This window comes from Lagenorhynchus albirostris, chromosome 19, assembly GCF_949774975.1.
Source record: "Lagenorhynchus albirostris chromosome 19, mLagAlb1.1, whole genome shotgun sequence".
Taxonomy (NCBI): domain Eukaryota; kingdom Metazoa; phylum Chordata; class Mammalia; order Artiodactyla; family Delphinidae; genus Lagenorhynchus; species Lagenorhynchus albirostris.
Window position 1 is genome coordinate 12,163,348 of NC_083113.1, and position 20,939 is coordinate 12,184,286.

The 20,939-nt window shown below is 54.7% G+C and overlaps 1 protein-coding gene across 2 annotated transcripts; it reads left to right on the top strand.

Annotated features, from left to right (window-relative positions):
* The first annotated feature begins 559 nt into the window (after nt 1-559).
* SMG9 (SMG9 nonsense mediated mRNA decay factor) lies at nt 560-20,332 on the top strand. 2 transcript variants are annotated; one of them, XM_060131567.1, is made up of 14 exons: nt 560-789; nt 3,446-3,601; nt 5,846-5,920; nt 6,009-6,273; nt 6,351-6,448; nt 7,944-8,056; nt 10,253-10,364; nt 13,393-13,488; nt 13,890-13,975; nt 16,632-16,738; nt 17,461-17,568; nt 17,740-17,868; nt 18,184-18,328; nt 19,339-20,332. In XM_060131567.1, exons 2-14 carry the CDS (start codon nt 3,452-3,454, stop codon nt 19,415-19,417), a joined length of 1,563 nt encoding a protein of 520 aa, XP_059987550.1. In that variant the 5' UTR covers nt 560-789; nt 3,446-3,451; the 3' UTR covers nt 19,418-20,332. The 2 variants fall into 2 exon arrangements, with proteins under 2 accessions (XP_059987550.1, XP_059987551.1); XM_060131568.1 differs by lacking the exons at nt 560-789; nt 3,446-3,601 and adding an exon at nt 5,173-5,208.
* Nucleotides 20,333-20,939: the final 607 nt, after the last annotated feature.

The following is a 20,939-nucleotide window of genomic DNA, read 5'->3' on the forward strand; positions in this document are numbered from 1 at the left end:
CCCAGTGGAACTCCATGAGTCCAAGCCAGTTTGGACCTTTCTCCCGGGGTTCCCTCGCCTGGAGTGTCCTTGCCTGCCCTTCAAGGTCCAATCGTATCCGCACCCTTTCCTAAGTGATTTGATTCCCAAGCCGTCTCCCTCCACAGACCGGGATCCCTTCTAGGGCCTACGCCAGTTCTGATTCATGCCTGTGTTCTCAGCACTCACTCAGCCCGGGACACTTAAAATTCTTTCCTGCCGTCCCACCCCACCGCGTCCTGCCAACACCACAGCTGAAGCGGTACTCGAACCCAAAGCCTCCGGCGTCCCTGCCCCGCCCCGCTTCCCCAGCTTCTCTGCAAGCCCACGTACGCCCCCTGCGATGAGCACGCGTACTGAAGCGGAGTCGCCGCGCACTCCCAACTGCCCTCTGCAACGCGCCGGCTTGCTGAAGCCAACCACCTACATCAACGCATGCTCAGCCCGGCGCTCACGCTCGATTCTCGCGCGCCCAGCCTGCAGCGCATGCGCAGGGCCGGCAGCCCGCGAGACGTGATCTCGGTTCGGCCCCGCGAGATCTTCTCGACTTCTTCCTCCCTCGGACCGGCCTACCTTCGGTGCCGCTTCCGGGATGCCCCCACCGGTTGTGGATTGACCGGTACTCGTTCTCTCCCGCCACGCTCCCGGGTTCCCAGACACCATTTACAGGCCGGTGGCTTGCAGTGGAACCTCCCCGTCCCCACCCCACCCCCATCTCGGAGAGCGCGCGCCCCCCCTTACGCCCCGGGAACCAATCAGCAGCCGCCTTAGGTAAGTGGCCCGCGTGCCTGCGCTAGGCTGGCGCCTCGGCGGGGGGCGGGGCACGGGGCGTGTTTCGGGGCCCGGCTCCTCCTTGACCGCTAACTGGTCGTTCGGACGCCTGGCGGTTGTGCGTAACTAAGTTAGGAGTCAAAGCAACGCGTTAAAAAGCGCGTTGCCGGGAGTGGGGTGGGCAGGAGACAGATAATATGTATATTGGAAAAATTTCAGTTCTGGGAGACCATTTATGATGAGGGCCTGTAAACTGGCGGTAAAGTACTGCGAAATCCCTCCAATAACGTGCAGAGCCCTGGGGACACTCGTAGAGGGCCTGCAAACGGATTTTTAAACAGTGGGGAGGTCCTCCAAATTCCTCTAAATACAGTGTAAATAGAAACTTAAGTTCTGGGGTTCCCTATAGGAGGCCTGTAAACAGGTGCCTAATTATGCTGAAGTCCCCTGAATAAAACAGGCTCAAGTTCCAGGGGAGACCCCATATGAGAGGCTGTACATATACATGTAATTGCTGGAGAGTCTTGTAGAAAAATAGTGTGAATAGACCCAGGTTCTGGGGTGGGAGTGCTCCATTAGACCATAAATACGGAGTTAGGAATTGGGAGTCTCCCCAAATAACTTGCAAATAGATTCTGGGTGATCCCCCAAAAGGAGCATGTTAAGAGATGCTTAAGTACTGAGGAAGCCCCCCAAAGAATTTGTAATAGGGGAATTTGTAATTTGTAGTTCTGGGAGGTCACCTTAAGAGTCCTGTAAATAAACACAAATAGACTGGCTTTATACTTTTGTGTGTGGGGGGGATCCCCAGAGGAGCCTGGAAACTATTGGGAGTCCCCAAAATGCTTGTAGGTGAACTCTTAAATTCTGGGGAGCTTGCCATAGGGGCTGTAGAATAAACTCAGGTACTGTGGAAGTTCCCAGAATAACATGCATGGGAAGAAGGTCCTCATGGGTTATGTAAACAGATGCTTTAGTGGTGGAGCAGAATCCCTGTTGAGGCAAGAAAACAGACAATTAAGTGCATGGGAGGCCTCCAGGATAAAGTGTAAACAGAACCTTAATTGCAAGGCGGGGAAGAGTCTCGATTTCTGAGGAGGCTGTCCTTCAGGAGACTGTAAACAGTCACTTAAGTGCTGAATCAGTTTGCATAAGCATCTGTAAACTGGCCTTGCCCTCCTTTGTCTCAGAAGGCAGTCTTCCACCTAGTTTGTGGCTAGGGGAGAGGTCACGTAGAGCAGTGCGAGAGGAGCTAGACAAGCCCCTACCTGGCTAGCAAAATTACTCCTGCATCCTGTAAACAGATACTTCCGTTCTGGGGAAAGAGTCTTACACAAGGACCTCTTAATGTCACTGTACTGGGGTGGGAGGTGGAGGGATTCATAGAATGATTTGAAGGCACTTCAGAGCTAAGCAAAGGTCAGCAAACTTTTTCTGTAAAGGTCCAGAGAATAATTACTTTAGACTCTGCAGCCCATAGTATCTCTGTCTCAGCTACTCACCTCTGCCATTGTATCAAGAAGGCAGCCATAGACAACTTGTAAAATTGATGGATGTGGCTGTATTCCAATAAAACTTTATTTCCGAAAACAGAAGGCAGACCAGATATGGACCCGTGAGCTATAGCAGTTGGCCTCGGAGTCCTGCAAACAGACATACTCAAGAGACTTCCCTGGAATGAAGTGTAAACAGCTGGGGAAACTCCCTAGGGGCCTATAAGCAGCTAGTTAAATGGTAGAGAGTGGGTTATATAGGTAACCATACATTTTATAATGTCTTAGATGTGAGACATATAATGACATATAATGACCCTGGTGAGGGACATATAATGTTCCTGGTGAGGCCTTGGAGGGTGAGGGATGGCAGACCGTCAGTAATGGAAGGTGAACACACTGAAAGTAGAGGGACACCCGGTGAAAACAGGTCCTTGAATACAGGTGCCCCACCCCCACATGTGCCAGTATTGGGTAATCAAAAGGGTAGTTGTCGGACTGGGGGTCATGTTACAGATTTGTATGGAAATGCTTTGCTGCACTTTGGGAAAGAGTATGTCCCATTTTTATGTGACCTTCCCCCATGTGTTAGTATTTATGTTGAGAAAAGTGATTAACAGTTGGGAATAGTTTTGGCTACAAGAGATAGAAGGGGATTTGTTTGTCACTGCATCCAGAGATAGGCAATTTAAGGTTAGTAGGGAGTCCCCGAACCTTGTGTTTTGTCTCTTATGCTTTCCTTCCATTAAGCTGCCTCACAGACCTTAATGGCTGCTTGAGCTCCAGCCTCCACACCCGCATTCCTTTCAGCTAGTAGGAGGAAGGGACAAAAGGCAGGTGCCAGTGTCTGTGAAGAAAAGTTTCTGAACGCTGCCAAAACACGCTTCTGGTGTCATACCGTTGGCCAGAAAGAGCTTAGTCACATGGCCGCAGCTAACTGCAGACTAGGCTGAGAAGTGTATTCTGGATAGCCAGGTGTCCAGCTCAGAACTGAGGGTTTTATTTCTTTGGAAGTAGTGAAGAATGGCTATTGAGATCCTGCTGGCAGTCACTGCCACAGCCACAGAGCTCTCTTGAAAGGAAGTGCCTTATAGTCCAGGGTAAGCCAGATAGAGTGGGGAGAGACTTCTTTCATCCTGGAATCAACCTCTTTCTACCCATAGGTGACCATGTCTGAGTCTGGGCACAGTCAGCCTGGGCTCTATGGGATAGACAGGCGGCGGCGGTGGAAGGAGCCCGGCCCTGGCGGCCCCCAGAATCTCTCTGGGCCTGGTGGTCGGGAGAGGGACTACACTGCACCTTGGGACAGAGAGAGACGGGTGAGTGTCTGGGCCCAAGGGCAGCATTCATGTGTCCACTCATTCCACCAATGTTTATTGAGCACCAGCTAGGCACTGGGCCCTCATCTAGATGCTGGGGATATAACTGTGGACAAAACGGACTGCGCTCAGAGTGATAAAGGGGCTGTCTTAGATGAAGCAGTCAGAGAAGGCTTCTCTGAACAGCTGACTTTTGAGCAGAGACCTGAAGGAGGCAAGGGGACAAGTCCTGACAGAATCTGAGTGAAGAGCATTCAAAACAGAAAGAACAGCAAATGCGAAGGCCCTGAGGCCTTATATCTGGTGTGTTCAAGGAGTAGCCAGGAGGCCAGCGTGGCTGCAGTGGATGAAGAAGGGGAAGTGATAGAAGATGAGATCAGAGAGGAAACTGGGGCCAGATCATGTGGGACCTGATAGGCCTTGGAAAGAACTTTGGATGTCACTGACTGGAATTGGCATGGGAGTTTGAGCTGAGAGGTGCCAGAAGCCCCTGTTTTCCAGAGTTGTGTCATAATAGCAGCCTTTTTTGTTTATTGAGCAGTGTGCAGTGTGCTGGTGCTCTGCAGAGTGCTTTCCATCCTTTGGGTCTTGCTGAGCTCCTGCAGCTGTCCCATGAAGTAGAGCCTATGATAGATGCAGTTTTCACTAATGAGGAAATGAGTCTTAGAGGGGAAGGGACCTACCCAAAGTCACAAGTCAATAAGCTTTGGGGCCAGGCCTTGAACCCGAATCCAAGTGAGCCTCAGGCGCAGCACCACTGTGTCTGCTGTAGAGTGTCCTGGACCGGGAATCGGGAGTCGGGAGCGTCGTTGTGGGCCCGGTCCAGCCTTGCTCCTCTCCTGTGTGTAGGTGACTCACTGCCACAGCCTGCCCCCCGGGTTCTTTCTCCAGGGCCCTGCCCGCCTCTAAGGGCTGTTTATTTGGGGGGGGGGAGTGGAAGAAGATAATGGTTGGGACAGTTTCTGAGCCATAAAACTGCAAAAATCATGAAGGAAATTTATTCACAGTGAGCTTGGCTCTTGCTTACTCCTTCCCTTGGGCCACAGCATAAGTGACAACACGCAGTCTCTCCTCCTTCCACACACATCTTTCTGGGGAATGTTACCATCCTCCTGCCCCTTCAGCTTCAGTCCCTGAACAAGCAGCTCCCAGATGTCTTGTCTTTGAGACCCTGGCAGCCTCCTAACTGGCCAATGGACTCCTCACGTCCTCCATGTCTCCTGCTGACCTCAGCGTCTTCCTGCCAATTCTCTTCCTCCCGCTACTAGTGACGGCCCATCAGGTCTCATCCTGGTCACCCCCACGCCCATCGGGCACCAGTGCTGTACATGGTGCCTCCTGACTGTATCTCCTATCCATCCTCATCTCTTCACCCTCACCTGTTCTTTGCAAAGCACGTTCATATCCTTTGGTTTGTCCTTCGTCATAGGCCAGTGAGTGAGCAGGATTCAAATAAGTATCCTCAATATGTAGGTGAAGAAACAGACCTACTGAAGGGTCAGGACTCTCCCAGGGTTACTCAGGGTATCACAGAAGGAACAGGATTCAAACTCAGGTCTTCCCCTTTCTTAGGCAGGTGGGGGTGAGACAGAAGAGGCATGAAGAGGGTAAGGCATGGGAATCAGTCCGCTGACTTGGCGAGCCCAAGTCTTAGGCAGGTGGGGCTGAGGAGCGGAGGTTGGGACAGCAGGGCTGTCAGGAGAGCAGCTCTAGATACTGTGCACCTGCCATGTGCCCAGTGCTCCGTGGACGGTTTGTGAGTCCTGTCTACTTTCAGCCTCTTAACAGTCCTGTGAGGAAGGAATTCCTATCCCCATTCGCCAGATGAGCAAACGGGCCTAAGTGAGGGTGGTTCCTTATCCGTGTTCACACAACCAACAAAAGCCAAGGCCAAGTTCAAATGCAGATGTCTCTCGCTCCAAAGCCCCAGCGCCTTCTGCCTGGGCTTGTCTAGCAAAGGCAGCTGAGTGGAGCGGCTGGCAGCGTGGTTCTGGAACCCGGCTGTCTGGCTTCAAGGCCTGGCTCCACTGCTTAATTGGCTGTGTGGCCTTGGGCAAGCCAGTTAACCTCTCTGGATCTCAGTTTTTTCATTTGAAAAATGGGGATAAAGGTATCTCTCACAGGGCTGTTGGTAGGATTGGAGGAGTTTATGTCTGAAGGCGTTTAGAATGATACTTGACACTTAGAGGGGTGTCCAGGGAGCTAGGGGAGTCACTCCTGAGTAACTGCCCTCCCTCACCACAGGATGGCAGCGAAGAGACAAGCACGGCGGTCATGCAGAAAACCCCCATCATCCTCTCAAAGCCTCCAGCAGAGCGGGTGAGTGGGGAAGACGCTTTGGAAGGGGAGGCTGGGAGCAGTTAGGGCAAGGATCTCTCCACTGACCGGAACCTTCTCACGCCCGTAGTCAAAGCAGCCACCGACTCCAACGGCCCCTGCCGCCCCGCCTGCCCCAGCCCCTCTTGAGAAGCCCATTGTCCTCATGAAGCCACGGGAGGAGGGGAAAGGGCCTGCGGCCACAGCGAATGCCTCCACCCCCGAGGGCACTGCCCCACCACCCCCTGCAGCCCCTGCGCCACCCAAGGGGGAGAAGGAGGGGCAGAGACCCACACAGCCTGTGTACCAGATCCAGAACCGGGGCATGGGGACTGCCGCGCCGGCAGCCATGGACCGTGAGTTGGGGCCGGGCGGGATCTGGTTGGGAGCCCGAACCCCCTCGCACAGACCGTCAGCACGTCCTTGTCTGCAGCTGTCGTGGGCCAGGCCAAACTGCTGCCCCCAGAGCGCATGAAGCACAGCATCAAGTTGGTGGATGACCAGATGAATTGGTGCGACAGTGCCATTGAGGTACTGGGGGGTCAGGGCTCTCTCCCTGCTCGACCTTCTCCGGGCCCCACACCCTCACCTCCTCCCCGCCCCCCAGCTCCTTGGCAGGCAGCACCAGACTAGACAGCTTTCGGGCAATGGCAGCAGTGAGAGAATGGATCAGAACGTTCTCACCTAGCCGGGCCGAATTTCAGTGGCTTACACTAGCTCAGCTGTGCTGGTTGCTAAAATGCTGAAATACTTTGATACTGGTTGGCGGAGAGGGACCCATTACCACCGCAGAGGCCCTGGGATCTCCTGCCCGCTCTCGCACGCAGCAGGGCAGCCTCCTGGGCCTGCTCCAGTCCTCCTCCTGATTGGTCAAGACCCATGCAGTACCAGTGTGAACTGGTTTGAATGTTAGCCCCCGGAGGTTCCGCCTCCATCCCAACAGCCCTCACTGTAGTCCACACCTCACACCTCTGGACCATCATATCTACTTCCAGTGTTCCAGTCTTCATTTCCCCCCGTCCTGTTTTTTCCCTCCCAGGCTTGTCACATTACTCAGATTCTCCCAGGTATGCTCCCTCTCCTTCTCCAACAGCTTGGATTTACTAACAACATACCAGGCCCATCTGTTACCACTCTCATGTTGATATCAACTGGGAAGCTTTAAAAAAAAAAAAGAGCCGCTGTCCAGGCCCTGCTATAGAGCACTTACCAACAAATCCCCAAACGTGGATCGTGTAACTGAGGAACTCATTTGTAGTTTTGTTTAATTTTAATTAATTTAAATTTAAGTAGCCACGTGTGGTCAGTGTCTACCATATTGAACTGGGCGAGCCCTCGATATTCTGCTTTAGTGGGTCTAGGGTTCAGCCCAGGATTAGAGGGGTTAGAGCTCTCCAGATGATTCTAGGGTGCAGCAGACACATTGAGGGCATGACTCTTTTCCTTGAGGAGTGTCTCTTATGCCCCCTGGTGGTGAAAATCAGCAGAGCTGGCAGCCCAGAGGTGAAGGTCTCAGGATTCTGTAGGACTCTTAAATCCCACAGACAGAGCCAGGACGGGCTGGTCTCCCCTTCCTGCTTACTGCTGCCTTTATCACGCTTTCCCATGTTTTCCCAACCTGCCTGAAGCCCAAAGCCTCCCAGGAGTCTGCTCCAGTGGCCCTCAGTTACCCAGTCCTGGCTTCTTCCACCCATCCTTTTGTTCCTATGCCTCTCCCCTTCTCCCCAAAGTCAGGCGCCCCTTTTCCTCTGTGTTCCAGCCACTCTGACTTCCTAGTACCTTCTTGACCAGGGAGGCTCTTTTCTGCGTTGGAGCTCTCACAAATGCTGTTCTTTGTGCCCAGAACGTTCCATATACCCCCCTTCCCCCGCCCTTTGCCCAGTTGAGGGGATTTGGAGCACAAACGTTTTTCTTTATATCTGAGAAGGTAGGTGGGCGAGCCATGGAAGTCTTTAGGGCCCCTTCCTCACTCCCACTCCATCAACCGACAGATTTTTGAGGGTCTCATTCATGCCTCTTCCCGCAGTACCTGTTGGATCAGACTGATGTCTTGGTGGTTGGTGTCCTGGGCCTCCAGGGGACAGGCAAGTCCATGGTTATGTCGTTGTTGTCAGCCAACACTCCTGAGGAGGACCAGAGGTGAGGGGGACGTTGGGTCTGCAAGGGAGGTGGCACCCACCTAGGTCAGGGGAGGGTGGGCCTGGATATTGCAAGTGGTGTTTGGTGTTCCCCTATCTTGACCTCAATGTCTCTGTCAGATGAGGATGATGACCAGTCTGGACCAAACTTCCGTGTAGCTCCAAGGACACCAATCCTGTACCTCCCTCCCTCCCTCCCTTCCTCGTTCCAGCAAATGGTACAGGACCAGCCAGGAGCTGGCATGGCGTATCCGTTAAGTCTTTGGATTTAGGTTCACCCCAGTCTCAGCCCTGCCACTCACCAGCTGGCTGGTCTTGGACAGGTCCCTTCACCTCCTGGTATCTCACTTTCTCATCTGTAAAGTGCATTTTTGGAGGATGAGACAAGATCGGGAAGGCAAAAGTTAACAAGAACTTGGCACAGAGCGAGTGCTCACAGGATGTGGCTGATGTGGCCTGGGAAACACTGGGACAGGAGACCTGGGTGAAGGGCGTGGGTTCTAGACCAGCCTCAGTCCTGCCTTGCTGAATAAGGACAGGGTATGATTGTGAAGGTAAAGGAGGGAGTCCTTTGGGGGAGGAGGGAGCTTGAGCACTAGAGCCCCAAACTGAGGGCAGGGAAGGAAAGAGGGAAAGGCAGGGATTGGGGAGTCAGGTAGGGAACACAGACAGTCTAATTAGGGAAGAATCAAGATGGGGGGTGAGCAGGGGTTGTGGCCACTTAGGGTTATCTTAAAGTGTAGGAGTTTGGTTTTTGTAAAGTCGGTGATGTCACCCTGGATACCATGGATGGGCCTCAGGGGTCCATGAACCCCCGAACGGTATATGCAGGATTCTACACACATTTACAGTCAGGCTTCTCTTCTAGGGAAAGTGTCCATAGTTCCCACCAGCTCTCAGAGGGGCCTGAGGGAAACCCGGAACAGGTTAAGAACCCCTGTGGTGAGAACGTACATCACCAGGCCCCAAGCTGCAGTGCCCCGCCTCCCAGGTCGGCTCCGTCCCCACTCTTCTCTGCTCACATGGCCTCAGCTCAACTGGGCTGCGCTGTGGCACAGCTGCAGCTCTCTAGGCTGCATCCTTTCCATCTCAGCTTCCACCCCCAACTAGCAGAACTTCCCTGTGGCCGTCGGCTCAGATACTTGAGCTAGAATCCTGTCGGCCTAATGGGTCCTTCTGAGGCAAGTCCGCCTGTGACATGGCAGACGTTGGTACCAACGCTTGTCATCAGGTCTCATAAGTTTTACCTCCTAATTATCTTGAGAATTCATCTGCTCCTCTCCTCCACGCCCATCTCCTGGTCCAGGCCACTGCCATCTCCCCTGGAGGAGGCCAGGAGCCTCCTAACTGGTCTCCCTGCTTCAGTTCAACAAATATTTATTGGGTGTTTACCACGGGCCAGGCCCTGTCCTGGGTGCTGGGGCTACAACAGTAAACAGAAGTGGCGAAAATCTCTGTCCCCGTGGGGCTTGCATTTTAATGGGGAACTAGTAAACAAGCACATTAGAAGATGATAATCAAACAGGAAGGGGTTATAGGGAGGTGGCTGGGGCCAGGTTACTGTATAAATCAGCTGGTCAAGGGGCCATTTGAGAACAAGCAGACGCTGAGGAGGGGGAGCAGGGAAAGCGCTCCAGTCAGGGCAAGAACTGGGAGCCTGGATGCCCCACACCCTCTCACCATGGGGTGGAGAGTATTCAGTGCTGTGTGTCCCATACCTGGCACATGGCAGGTACACTTGATAATTAATAGCTAGCAATTTTATATCGCCGTGTATCAGGCACTCTTTTAAGGGCTTTATGTATATTAACCTCACAGTCACTCTGAGAGATTGAGACTATTGTTGTCCCCGTTTTACAGACGAGGAAACCGAGAAGAAAGAGATTAAGGAACTTATTCAAAGCCACACAGCCAGGAAGAGGCAGAGCTGGGGTTTGAATCCCAGCAGTGCAGCAAAGTCCTTGCTCTTAAACACCTCAGTCTATTGATTTTGTTAAGACTTAACAGGTCTACCTATGGGTAGGAATGAAGTCATGTGATATAAAACACAGCCCCCTAGGCAGCAGGGGCCATGAATGGAAGGCTTTGCGGGCAGGCGGGGAATCACATCTCATGGTCTCACTCACAGGGCCACACTCTGGAGGCAGCAAAGGCCAAGAACCTGACCTCTAATGCCCCCACCTGCTCCTTTCCACAGGGCCTATGTCTTCCGGGCCCAGAGCGCCGAAATGAAGGAACGAGGGGGCAACCAGACCAGTGGCATTGACTTCTTTATTACCCAGGAGCGGATCGTTTTCCTGGACACGCAGGTGCTGACCCCCACTCACCCCACCCTGCTGCGTGCAGCGCTCAGCTTCATCCCCAAATGTGTTTAAGCCAGAACCTTGCTTGGATTCCATGGGGCTTCGGCCAAGCCACAGACATGCTAGTGCCTTTGGGCAAGTTGTGTCTCTTTTTGGCCCTTAGTCTCTTCTTGTCAGATTTCACCCCCTCTCCACTCCCATCCATCGTGTACACAGGAGCCTAAAGAATCTTATAGCATAGCAGTTGGAAGTGTGGGCCCTGGAGTCAGTCTACAGCCAGAGCTGGCCTTTAAGTAAGTTTTAACCCCCCCACCTCCATTTTTTCATCTGTAAATGGGGGTGATAGTTTTCTCAGCTTCATAGGAGGGTTGCAGGGAGTCAGTGGAACAGTCCAGGCAGAGTGCTAGGCACGGGATGGTGCGTGGCGAGCCTTCAGGCGCCTCACTGTCACAAGAGCTGGCCTGTCCTGCGTTACCCGGCAGCTTTCCTCAACTTCTCCAAGATCCCTGTTCCTTAGCTAGGCAGCCGGGGCCTGTGCAGCTCGCCTGTCAGACTCCGTGGACTCCCCTCTCTGATATAGACACCGGCCCCACCACACACACACATCCAGGCCTTGCCGTAGTCTCGCTCCTGAGCTCTGCGACCTTGGCCAAGTTGTTTAACGTTTCCACTTCTCGGTTTTCTTAAGTGGGAAAAACAACATTACCTCCCTCGTGGGGTTTCTGTGAGGTGTCAGTGAATTAACACAGGTAAAGTCCTGGCATGAAGTGGGTTCTCAGTACTCTTGGCTGTCAGCATCGTCACCATTAGAACATTCTCTCTCCCCTTGCTTTGTTGCTTGGCTATTGCCTTCTCCTCCCTGAAGATTCCGCAGGGGCATTGCCTCCTCCCGGAAGCCTCCCCCTCCTCTGAGCGCCCACCGGTGCCCATGTGCACCTCCCAGCGCAGCACGTGGCTTACCACAATCTGGTTCTTGCATTCTGTGCCCGCTCCTATCCGGTCTGCAGCTCCTCAGGGAGAGGCCTGGCCCACAGCTGATGCTCAATGAATGTTAGTGGAACAAAGTTCTGGCCACGGTACACATTGATGGGTGGAAAACCTTCCACAAATGTGGTGTGAGACCTGTGTGCCAGGCCCTGTGACAGGACCACCGAGACCTTGTGCCGAGCTGAACCAGCTGCGGGCTGGTCTGGGGCCCCCATGGGGCAGAGCAGAAGTTAGAACAAGACAGAATGGAAGGGACTTCCCTGGTGGTGCAGTGGTTAAGAATCCGCCTGCCAGTGCAGGGGACAGAGGTTCGAGCCCCAGTCCAGGAAGATCCCACATGCCGTGGAGCAACTAAGCCTGTGCGCCACAACTACTGAGCCTGTACTCTATAGCCCTCGAGCCACAACTACTGAGCCCATGTGCCACAACTACTGAACCTGTGCTCTAGAGCCCGCGAGCCACAACTACTGAAGCCTGTGCACCTAGAGCCCGTGCTTCACAAGGAAGCCACCACAACGAGAAGCCCGCGCACCACAAGGAAGAGTAGCCCCCGCTCGCCGCAACTAGAGAAAGCCCACGAGCAGCAATGAAGACCCAATGCAGCAAGCAAACAAGCAAGCAATAAATGAATGAATGAATGAAAAAAGACAGAATGGAACACTGCAGTGTTTGGGGTTTTAGAAAGTGAGCCATTGGATTGACGAAAGAGGAAAGAGGAAAGCCTCTTCTTTTTTTTTTTTTTTTTTTTTTGCGGTACGCGGGCCTCTCACTGCCATGGCCTCATGGCCTCTCCCATTGCAGAGCAACAGGCTCCGGACGCGCAGGCTCAGCGGCCATGGCTCAGGGGCCCAGCCGCTCCGCAGCATGTGGGATCTTCCCGGACCGGGGCACGAACCCGTGTCCCCTGCATCGGCAGGCGGACTCCCAACCACTGCGCCACCAGGGAAGCCCCACGCCTCTTTCTTAAAGTTAATTCCATCCAGGGCAGGAAGAAGTGGATAGATGATCCACTAATTTAGCCTCTTGTATTTTTAGTGGGATGTTCCTTTAAGAAAAGGTGATGAGCTCACAGATGACTCTTTTACACTCACTGATGCAGTTCTTTGTTTGTTTGTTTTGGCTGTGTTGGGTCTTAGTTGCTTCGTGCTGGGTTTCTCTAGTTGCAGCGAGCGGGGGCTACTCTTCATTGCGGTGCGTGGGCTTCTCATTGCGGTGGCTTCTCGTGGAGCACGGGCCCTAGGCGTGCAGGCTTCAGTAGTTGCAGCACTCAGGCTCAGTAGTTGTGGCACACGGGCTTAGTGGCTCCACGGTATGTGGGATCTTCCCAGACCAGGGCTCGAATCCATGTCCGCTGTACTGGCAGGCGGATTCTTAACAACTGTGCCACCAGGGAAGCCCTGATGCAGCCTTTTAAATCCTCACTAGTCTTCACATTAACCATTGTTATTTGACCTGAGTGATTATCCTAGTGAAGTTTGGAAAGCATTTGATACTTTTTTTTTTTTTTTTTGCGGTACGCGGGCCTCTCACTGTTGTGGCCTCTCCCGTTGCGGAGCACAGGCTCCAGACGCGCAGACTCAGCTGCCGTGGCTCACGGGCCCAGCCGCTCCGTGGCATATGGGATCCTCCCAGACCAGGGCACGAACCCCTGTCCCCTGCATCGGCAGGCAGACTCTCAACCACTGCGCCACCAGGGAAGGTCTGACAGTATTTGAAACAACAAAATAAGGGTGTCGCAGGGACATGACTCATTCAAGTGGATGTTCGATTTTCCAGCACTAGGAGCGCTCTTCTGGGGCACGCAGCACTTGGGAGCAGTGGGGACTTGTGAGAGGGCTGGGGAAAGTGTGTCGGCTTTGAAACTCTTTTTCTGTCACCTCCTCTCACTGACTAGTTCTTTCCTAATTAGAAACTGCCCGTGTATCTGACATTATTTTGTCCTGAGAGGTGATGTATCTGCAGTCATCGGGTGGAACTTGGGTGGCCGTGTCCCCTGGGATCCTGACCCGCGGCCCTTCCCTGACACCTTGCTGTCTTCCTGCTCCAGCCCATCCTGAGCCCCTCCATCTTGGATCACCTCATCAACAACGACCGCAAGCTGCCTCCAGAGTACAGCCTGCCCCACACCTACGTGGAGATGCAGGTGAGGGGGCCGAGCCAGGCCTGGTGGTCCAGGATGGAGCGCTAGTGGATACGGGTTAGGCTAGTTTCTGCTTCATAGGAGCCCTGGGTACCCCAGAGCTGGAGGGAGAGGACGGCACCAAGAGTCAGACCTGACTCAGCCCCTGGCTCTGCCTCTCGGCAAAATCATCCCCTCTTCAAGCCTCCGTATCCGCCTGTGTAAAAAGGGGCTGATCATTGCCACCTGGCCCGACTTAGGGAGGGCCTGGAAGGGAGGTGCCAGTGCAATCTGGGCGCATAGCAGGTGCTTATAGGCTCAGAGGCGCTTTGCCCTGCGGCCCCCTCAGCTGAGTCCTGAGATCAGGGACCCCGGGCTGGGCTGAGCGGACCTTCAACTCTGTCGTCCCTTCCTGCCCCCCTCAGTCACTCCAGATCGCTGCCTTCCTCTTCACGGTCTGCCACGTGGTGATTGTCGTCCAGGACTGGTTCACGGACCTCAGCCTGTACAGGTGAGGCGCTGTCGGGAGCGGAGCCAGGCTAGGGACGGGGGCCCCGAGACTCAGCCACTTGCCCAGCTCTCACCACTTCCACACGGCAGCCACAGGGACCCTTTGAAAACGTGAGTTGGAGAGGATCACTGCCACCTAATCCTCTCTCAGCACACATACACACTTACCACCCTCCACGGACTGTGCACATCACTCAGAGTAAAATTCAGAGTCCTCCCCATGCATGGCTAACAGGGTTCTACGTGATGTGGTCCCGGTCACCGCCCCGACCTCCCCCAGCACTTGCCTCACTCCTTCCATCAGAGGTGTGGTGGCCCCACGGCTGTCCCTCGTGGCGCTTAGGACCTCTGCACGCCTCACCTCTCGGCTGGAAACACTCTCCCCGCGGCTGCCAGGCCCCCTCCTTCATGCCCTTCACGTCCCCCTGAGGCCTCCCCAACCTGCTAACTGCCTCTCCTGTGACTCTCCTGCTCTTACCCTGCTGTGTTCTCCTTCACTGCACGTATCACTCCCTGACAGGATGGTGTGGACCTTTTTATGGTCTCGTCTCCCTCGTTAGAATGTAAGCCCCAGTGGCTCACACAGTGCCTGGCACAAGGTGGATATTTAACAAGTTTGTTGAATAAATAGCACGCTGAGGAACTGCTCCTTAGAGCCTCGTGGTCCATCTCCAGGCGTAGGTGCCATTCCCGCGGGTCCCTGGTGGGCAGGGAAGGGAGGGAGTCAGGATCTGGCAGGAGTACTGCCTGAAGCAGCTGGAGGTTCCAGAAATGCCCCCAGATAGGACTGGCTCCGATCCTCTTGGCCTCAGGCCCCAGGAGGTAGCTGTGGGGAGGCCAGCAGCCCTGGGCACGGGGCCCAGACAGACAGATGGAAGGAACGGGAGCTTGTGGGGAGGGGAGAGCCGAGCTGAAGGAAGCAGATGTCTCCGGAGTCAGGCAGCCCTGTGTTTGAATCCCAGTACTTGTTAGGCGAGCGGTTGCTTTTTCCACACTTCCTCATAGGCAAACGGTGTCCTGCAGATGAAGTGAGTTAAAGAATGTAAAGCATTCAGCACAGCACCTGGTGCCTAGTAAGCAGTAGATTAAGTGGGAGCTTAAGGTTTGTGTTAGTAACTCTGGGGATGGTGGGAGCTGAGGGTCTGGCCAACAGTAAAAAAACAAGCTGCTGGGGGAGCCGGCTGTTGTGACCAGATCTAAGTGACTTAATTCTGAAACACCCCCTCCTACCACCATCGTCTGTTGGAATTCATTCAAAAGACAAATATATTGGGCATTTACATAGGCTGGTCTCTGTCCTGGGCTCTGGGGATACAGGTGTGAACAAACAGGTAACACAGGCTGCCCTGTGGAGTTCACATTGTGGTGGGGTGTGGCCTCAGGCTGGCCCTTGCAGAGCCTCGGTTTTAAGCCAGTCTACAGGTGGCCTCCCCAGAGCAGGTGAATCCCTGGAAATTGTGGATGCCATATTCGTGGCCGACTTAGGGAGGGCCTGGAAGGGAGGTGCCAGTGCAATCTGGGCGCATAGCAGGTGCTTATAGGCTCAGAGGCGCTTTGCCCTGCGGCCCCCTCAGCTGAGTCCTGAGATCAGGGACCCCGGGCTGGGCTGAGGGAAGCTTCCACTCTGTCGTCCCTTCCTGCCCCCCTCAGTCACTCCAGACTGCTTTGTGTACGTGTCCGTACGAGGAGAAGGGCCATAGTTTATCAGATCCCGTTAGCCCTTATCTCAGGTTTATTTTATTTACCTTTATATATACTTCTATATATTTGGAAGAACTACTTTAAAATAGCATAAACTGGAAACTTATATCCATACAAAAACCTGCACAGCTTTATTCATAATTGCCAAAACCAGGGGCAGCCAACATGTCCTTTGGTAGATAAACGGATAAATAAGTTGTGGTATATCCACACGATGGAATATTATTCGGTGTTAAAAAGAGATGCGCTGTCCTGCCATGGAAGACAATGGAGGAGCCTCAAATGGAGATTATTAAGTGAAAGAAGCCAATTTGAAAAGGCTTCATACTGTATGATTCCAACTCTGTGACGTTCTGGAAAAGGCAAAACTATGGAGACCAGTAAAAATATCAGTGGCTGCCAGGGTTGGGAGGGGGAGGGAGGGGTGAATAGGTGGAGCAGAGAGGATTTTTAGGGCCCCGAAACTACTCGTGTGATACAAGTGGTGGATTTATGTGGTTTTTGTCAAAACCCATAGAGCATACACCACCAGGAGGGAGCCCTAATGTAAGCCGTGGACGTCGGGTGGCAACAGTGTGTCACTGGAGGATCATGGGAATGTTGCCAAGCGGGAAGGCTGTGTGTTGGGGGTGGGGGTGGGTCCGTGGGAATTCTCTTTGCTTTCCACTCAGTTTTGCTATGAACTTAAAACTCCTCTAAAAAGTAAAGTACTTTTCTTGATGGCATAAACTCGTTAAAAAAATACATACATGTTGACATGGGTCCCTGGATCAGTGTCTGAGAGGGTTGTCTCTGGGTTCCCTAAAACTGTGTGAGGAATACGGTATGTATGTGGCATTTTTCTGAGTGTGGCTGTAGCTTTAATCAGATCCGTGAAGGGAGCCCCCTCCTTCCCCAGGCTGTGGGATATGGGGGGGCTGGCGGCAGAGCACCAACCTGTCACCCCAAACCCCAAGGTTCCTCCAGACAGCAGAGATGGTGAAGCCCTCCACCCCGTCCCCCAGCCATGAGTCCAGCAGCTCGTCAGGCTCCGATGAAGGCACTGAGTACTACCCCCACCTGGGTGAGAGGCATTCCGGGGGCTGCACTGGTGGGCAGGGGAGAGTGGGGGGCGGAAACCGGGAGTACTCTGGGGAGGGGGCGCTGGGAGGAGCACCTGTGGGGCTTGTGAGGAGAGTCACAAAGGATTAGCTGCCACTTCCTCTGAGGGTCCCCCTGGCCACAGGGCGTGACCCCTGAGTCCAGCTCTGGCCCCTCGATCAGAATGGGAGCCCCTTGGGGGCAGGACCCTAGTCTGCCTGTTTCTGGGTCCATGGCACGGGGCTCAGGGAGTGAGTGTGGCGTCGGCCCCAGTGGCGCCACGCACCCTGTTCACCCTGCTTGGGCCCCTACTCGTGCATCCTTGGTCCGCTCTGTCCTTGCCCTGTGCTCTGACGCACTGCTCCTCTGCAAAGATCCGGCTCGTTTATGACACCCCAGGCAGGGTCTTCCCTGCTTCCTCCACCTGGCCCAGCCCCTGGTCTTTCTGCCAGGCTCCTGAGCAGGTGGCCGTCAGACTGGGGACTTCCTGAGGGCAGAAACCAGCTCTGACTCATTTCTCTGGGTCCCCAGCGCTGCCCAGCACAGGGCCTGGTACTAAAGGGAAGTTACTTATCATGTAAATACAAGTGATCTGAACTCAGGGGCAGGGCCGGTCTTTGGTGTGAGAAGGGGAGTCCGAGTGGCGAGTGGCGAGTGGCGAGTGGCAGTGGCGAGCGCGAGCTCCCCGTCTCCTCCCACCCGCAGTCTTCCTGCAGAACAAAGCTCGCCGGGAGGACTTCTGCCCTCGGAAGCTGCGGCAGATGCACCTGATGATTGACCAGCTCATGGCCCACTCCCACCTGCGGTACAAGGGTGAGGGTCCCCCAGCCACCCCCCAAGCTGGCCAGTGGCCTTCTGGCTCCCAATCCAGTCCCAAAGCCCCGGCCCCCAGACCCATCCCCTGACCCCAGCTTGACCACCCTGCGCATGCCTCCCCCGGCCCTGCAGCACTGTGCCTACAGCCTCACGGGTTCCCTCCGCCAGGTACGCTGTCCATGTTACAGTGCAACGTCTTCCCTGGGCTCCCACCCGACTTCCTGGACTCCGAGGTCAATCTGTTCCTGATGCCCTTCATGGACAGCGAGGCAGAGAGTGAAACCCCCCCAAGAGCAGGTACGGTTCCGCCTCGAGGGGATCTGGTCCGTAGGGAGACACGGCCCACCTGGTTAGAGGGAGACACAGGCTGCCCCGGTCTGGGGGTGACAGGGACCCGCCCTGGTCTGAGGGGAGACTCAAGCCTGTCCCTAAGGTGCTCAGACCCTTCCTTCCGTGGGAGCACGTTTCCGAGTCACGGAAGGACGGGGGGACCTGGGCCGGGGCTGAACTCAGAGGCGCTCCTGGCAGGCCAGGATGCTGTTGACGGGGAGGAAGGGCCTCTCTCGGCGGGCTGTCCCCCTTCCCCTCCCCTCCTAACTTCTGACTTTCCAGGACCCAGTTCCAGCCCCCTCTTCTCCCTGCTCCCTGGGTACCGAGGCCACCCCAGCTTCCAGTCCTTGGTGAGCAAGCTCCGGAGCCAAGTGATGTCCATGGCCCGGCCGCAGCTGTCACACACGATCCTCACCGAGAAGAACTGGTGAGAGCGCTCGGCAGAGGAGTCAGTGTGAGGGCCCCACCTCCACCGCGTTGAGGGTCTCGGAGGTCTCTCCACACCTCAGCTTCCCTTCCTGGAGCACTGATGAGTGCTACCATCTTGTTGCCGTTCCATGGGATTTTGAATCCCAATCAGCCGGGAGGGTGTAGAGCTTGTCACCAGTTTTACTAGTGGGGAGGTTCAGCCTCAGAGAAGGAAGTGTCACGTGGCAAGGTCATGCACTGTGGTTGGGTGTCCCTTGACTGCAAGGAGTAGGGCCAGTGAGCCCAGTCAAGTTTAAAGATTTATTCTGAGGCCCTGAGTGCAGAGAGCATAGCTGCACCGGAGAGGAAAGCGGAAAGCTGTCGGGAACCACGGGAGCCGCGTTCTCCAGGCCCCCCCTCCCCCCACTAGCCCCCTCCACTGGGAGCTTCTGCCTCTGGCTTTCTCCACCTTCCTTCACAAAGCCCTGCGCTGCCTCCCCAGCCCCGACTCTACGTGGCTCTCTATGCCCAGAGCCCACAGCAGTGCTGCCACAGACCCGGGGCTGCCTCATCTCATTTTCCAGAGAAACAGAAACTTGAGAAGTAGCTGCAGCTTGGCTCCCCTGGGTCTGTCTGCAGTCGGCTGTGGGCAGAAGGGGCAGGGAGTGCAGACACAGCAGGAAGCCACTCTGGAGCTCTGTTTCTCTCTTTGGTCTAAACCAGGGCCCAGCGGGGAGGGGAGAATTTGGGAGGTGGGGGGTTATGCAGCTGCTAGACGTTTCTGATCATCACAAGACTCTGGAGGGATATAGAGATAGACCCCTACCCACAAAGGCCAGCACTGAGTGGAGCGGGAAGCAGTTTGGGCCCAGAGGTGGGCGCTCGAGGACTTCACCTTCGCTTCCTCTGGGGGAGGTGAGGGGATCAGGCCACCTAGCATCGGCGTTGGCATCGTCCCTGTATCCCAGGCGTTAGGGTCATGCGGGGGCCACAGCCAGGGCAGCTCTGACTGTTGGCCTCCTCTCACAGGTTCCACTACGCCGCCCGGATCTGGGACGGGGTGAAAAAGTCCTCCGCCCTGGCCGAGTACAGCCGCCTGCTGGCCTGAGGCCAAGGGGAGAAATGGCTCGCAGAGAACCCCCTTCCGGGCCCCCAGCGGATGGCGAGGGGCACCCACGTCCTCTCCCCGCGGGGCGGAGAGCGGCAGCAGGCCTGATGGACAAGGGACCGTGACTTCCTCACCCGGAGACACGAGGTGTCCAGGGCCGGTCCCCCATCCTCAAGGGAGCGTTGTTCAGGGGGTGACTTTGAGATCCCGCCCCCAGCCTGGTTGAGGTAGCCCATCATCAGCCCCCACAGGGACAGGCGGCGGGAGGAGCCTGAGTGGTCACCAGGAAGCCCAGGCTCCGTGTCGGCCTCCTTCTGCAGGGACAGGAGCAGCAGGTCCCTCTGCCCTGACTCCAGGCCCCTGCCTGGAAGGTGAGGCAGGGTCTGGGAGCTCTTTATTGGGGCAGATCTGGTGGCTGGAATAAAAACAGTCACGCAAGCCTGTTCTGGCGCTCGTCTTCTTCCCCCTCCCCAGCGTGCTGTCCTGGGAATCCCCCCAGTTCTGGGTCCCAGCCCTTGGGGGCAGGTTAGCCATGGCTTCCCATTGGAGCCTGAATGAACTTCCCGTGGGCACATCCACTGTAGGTCAGAGAGTTGCCGGGGGTGGTTAAAGACCAGTCTTTGCTACAGAGGAAGCCTCTAGAAAGGGGTATTCTATTTCCTTGGGTGATATCAAGCCTCCCGTCTCTGTGTGCCATGGAGAGGAAGGTACAGGGCCCTCGTTTTCTGCTCACTTGAAGACGGTGCCTTCCCTTTGGTGAAATGCCTAGTTAAATGCAATGCCTAACTCAGTTCGTTAAAAAATAGAACACGTCCCTAGTTAAATACAATTAGTCAATATAGTATACTGTCACTCGGTATCCACAAGGGATTGGTTCCAGGACCCCCTGTAGATACCAAAATCCTTAGATGCTCAAGTCCCGTATATTAAACAGCACAGTATTTGCATGTAACCTACGCACATCCTTCCATCTACTGTAAGTCATCTTCTAGACTAGTTAAAAAACCTAATCCATGGGCTTCCCTGGTGGCGCAGGGGTTGAGAGTCCGCCTGCCGATGCAGGGGATGCGGGTTCGTGCCCTGGTCCGGGAAGATCCCACATGCCGCGGAGCGGCTGGGCCCGTGAGCCATGGCCACTGAGCCTGCGCGTCTGGAGCCTGTGTTCCACAACAGGAGAGGCCACGACACTGAGAGGCCCGTGTACTGCAAAAACAAACAAACAAACAAAAAAGCCTAATCCACCAGTCAGTGCTGTGTAAATAGTTGTAAATACAACGTAAATGGTATGTAGATAGTTACCAGCACTTGGAAAAGTCAAGTTTTACTTTTTGGAACTTTGTGGAATTTTTTTTTCAAATATTTTCAATCCAAGGTTGGTTGAATCGACGGATGTGGAACCCTCGGATACAGAGGGCCAACTATACTTCCCCTTAGTCAAAACAGGTTCTACCCTTGTTCAAATACTCATATGTTAACCTTACACATGATGTTACCCTTACATATGGTGGCTTCCTTCCTCTCT

Excerpts from the sequence above, each read along its gene's own strand:
- SMG9 (XM_060131567.1), top strand. The coding sequence starts at position 3,452 with ATGTCTGAGTCTGGGCACAGTCAGCCTGGGCTCTATGGGATAGACAGG. Across the intron at positions 10,365-13,392 it reads TCGTTTTCCTGGACACGCAG|CCCATCCTGAGCCCCTCCAT; the intron begins GTGCTGACCCCC and ends TTCCTGCTCCAG. Across the intron at positions 13,489-13,889 it reads ACACCTACGTGGAGATGCAG|TCACTCCAGATCGCTGCCTT; the intron begins GTGAGGGGGCCG and ends TGCCCCCCTCAG.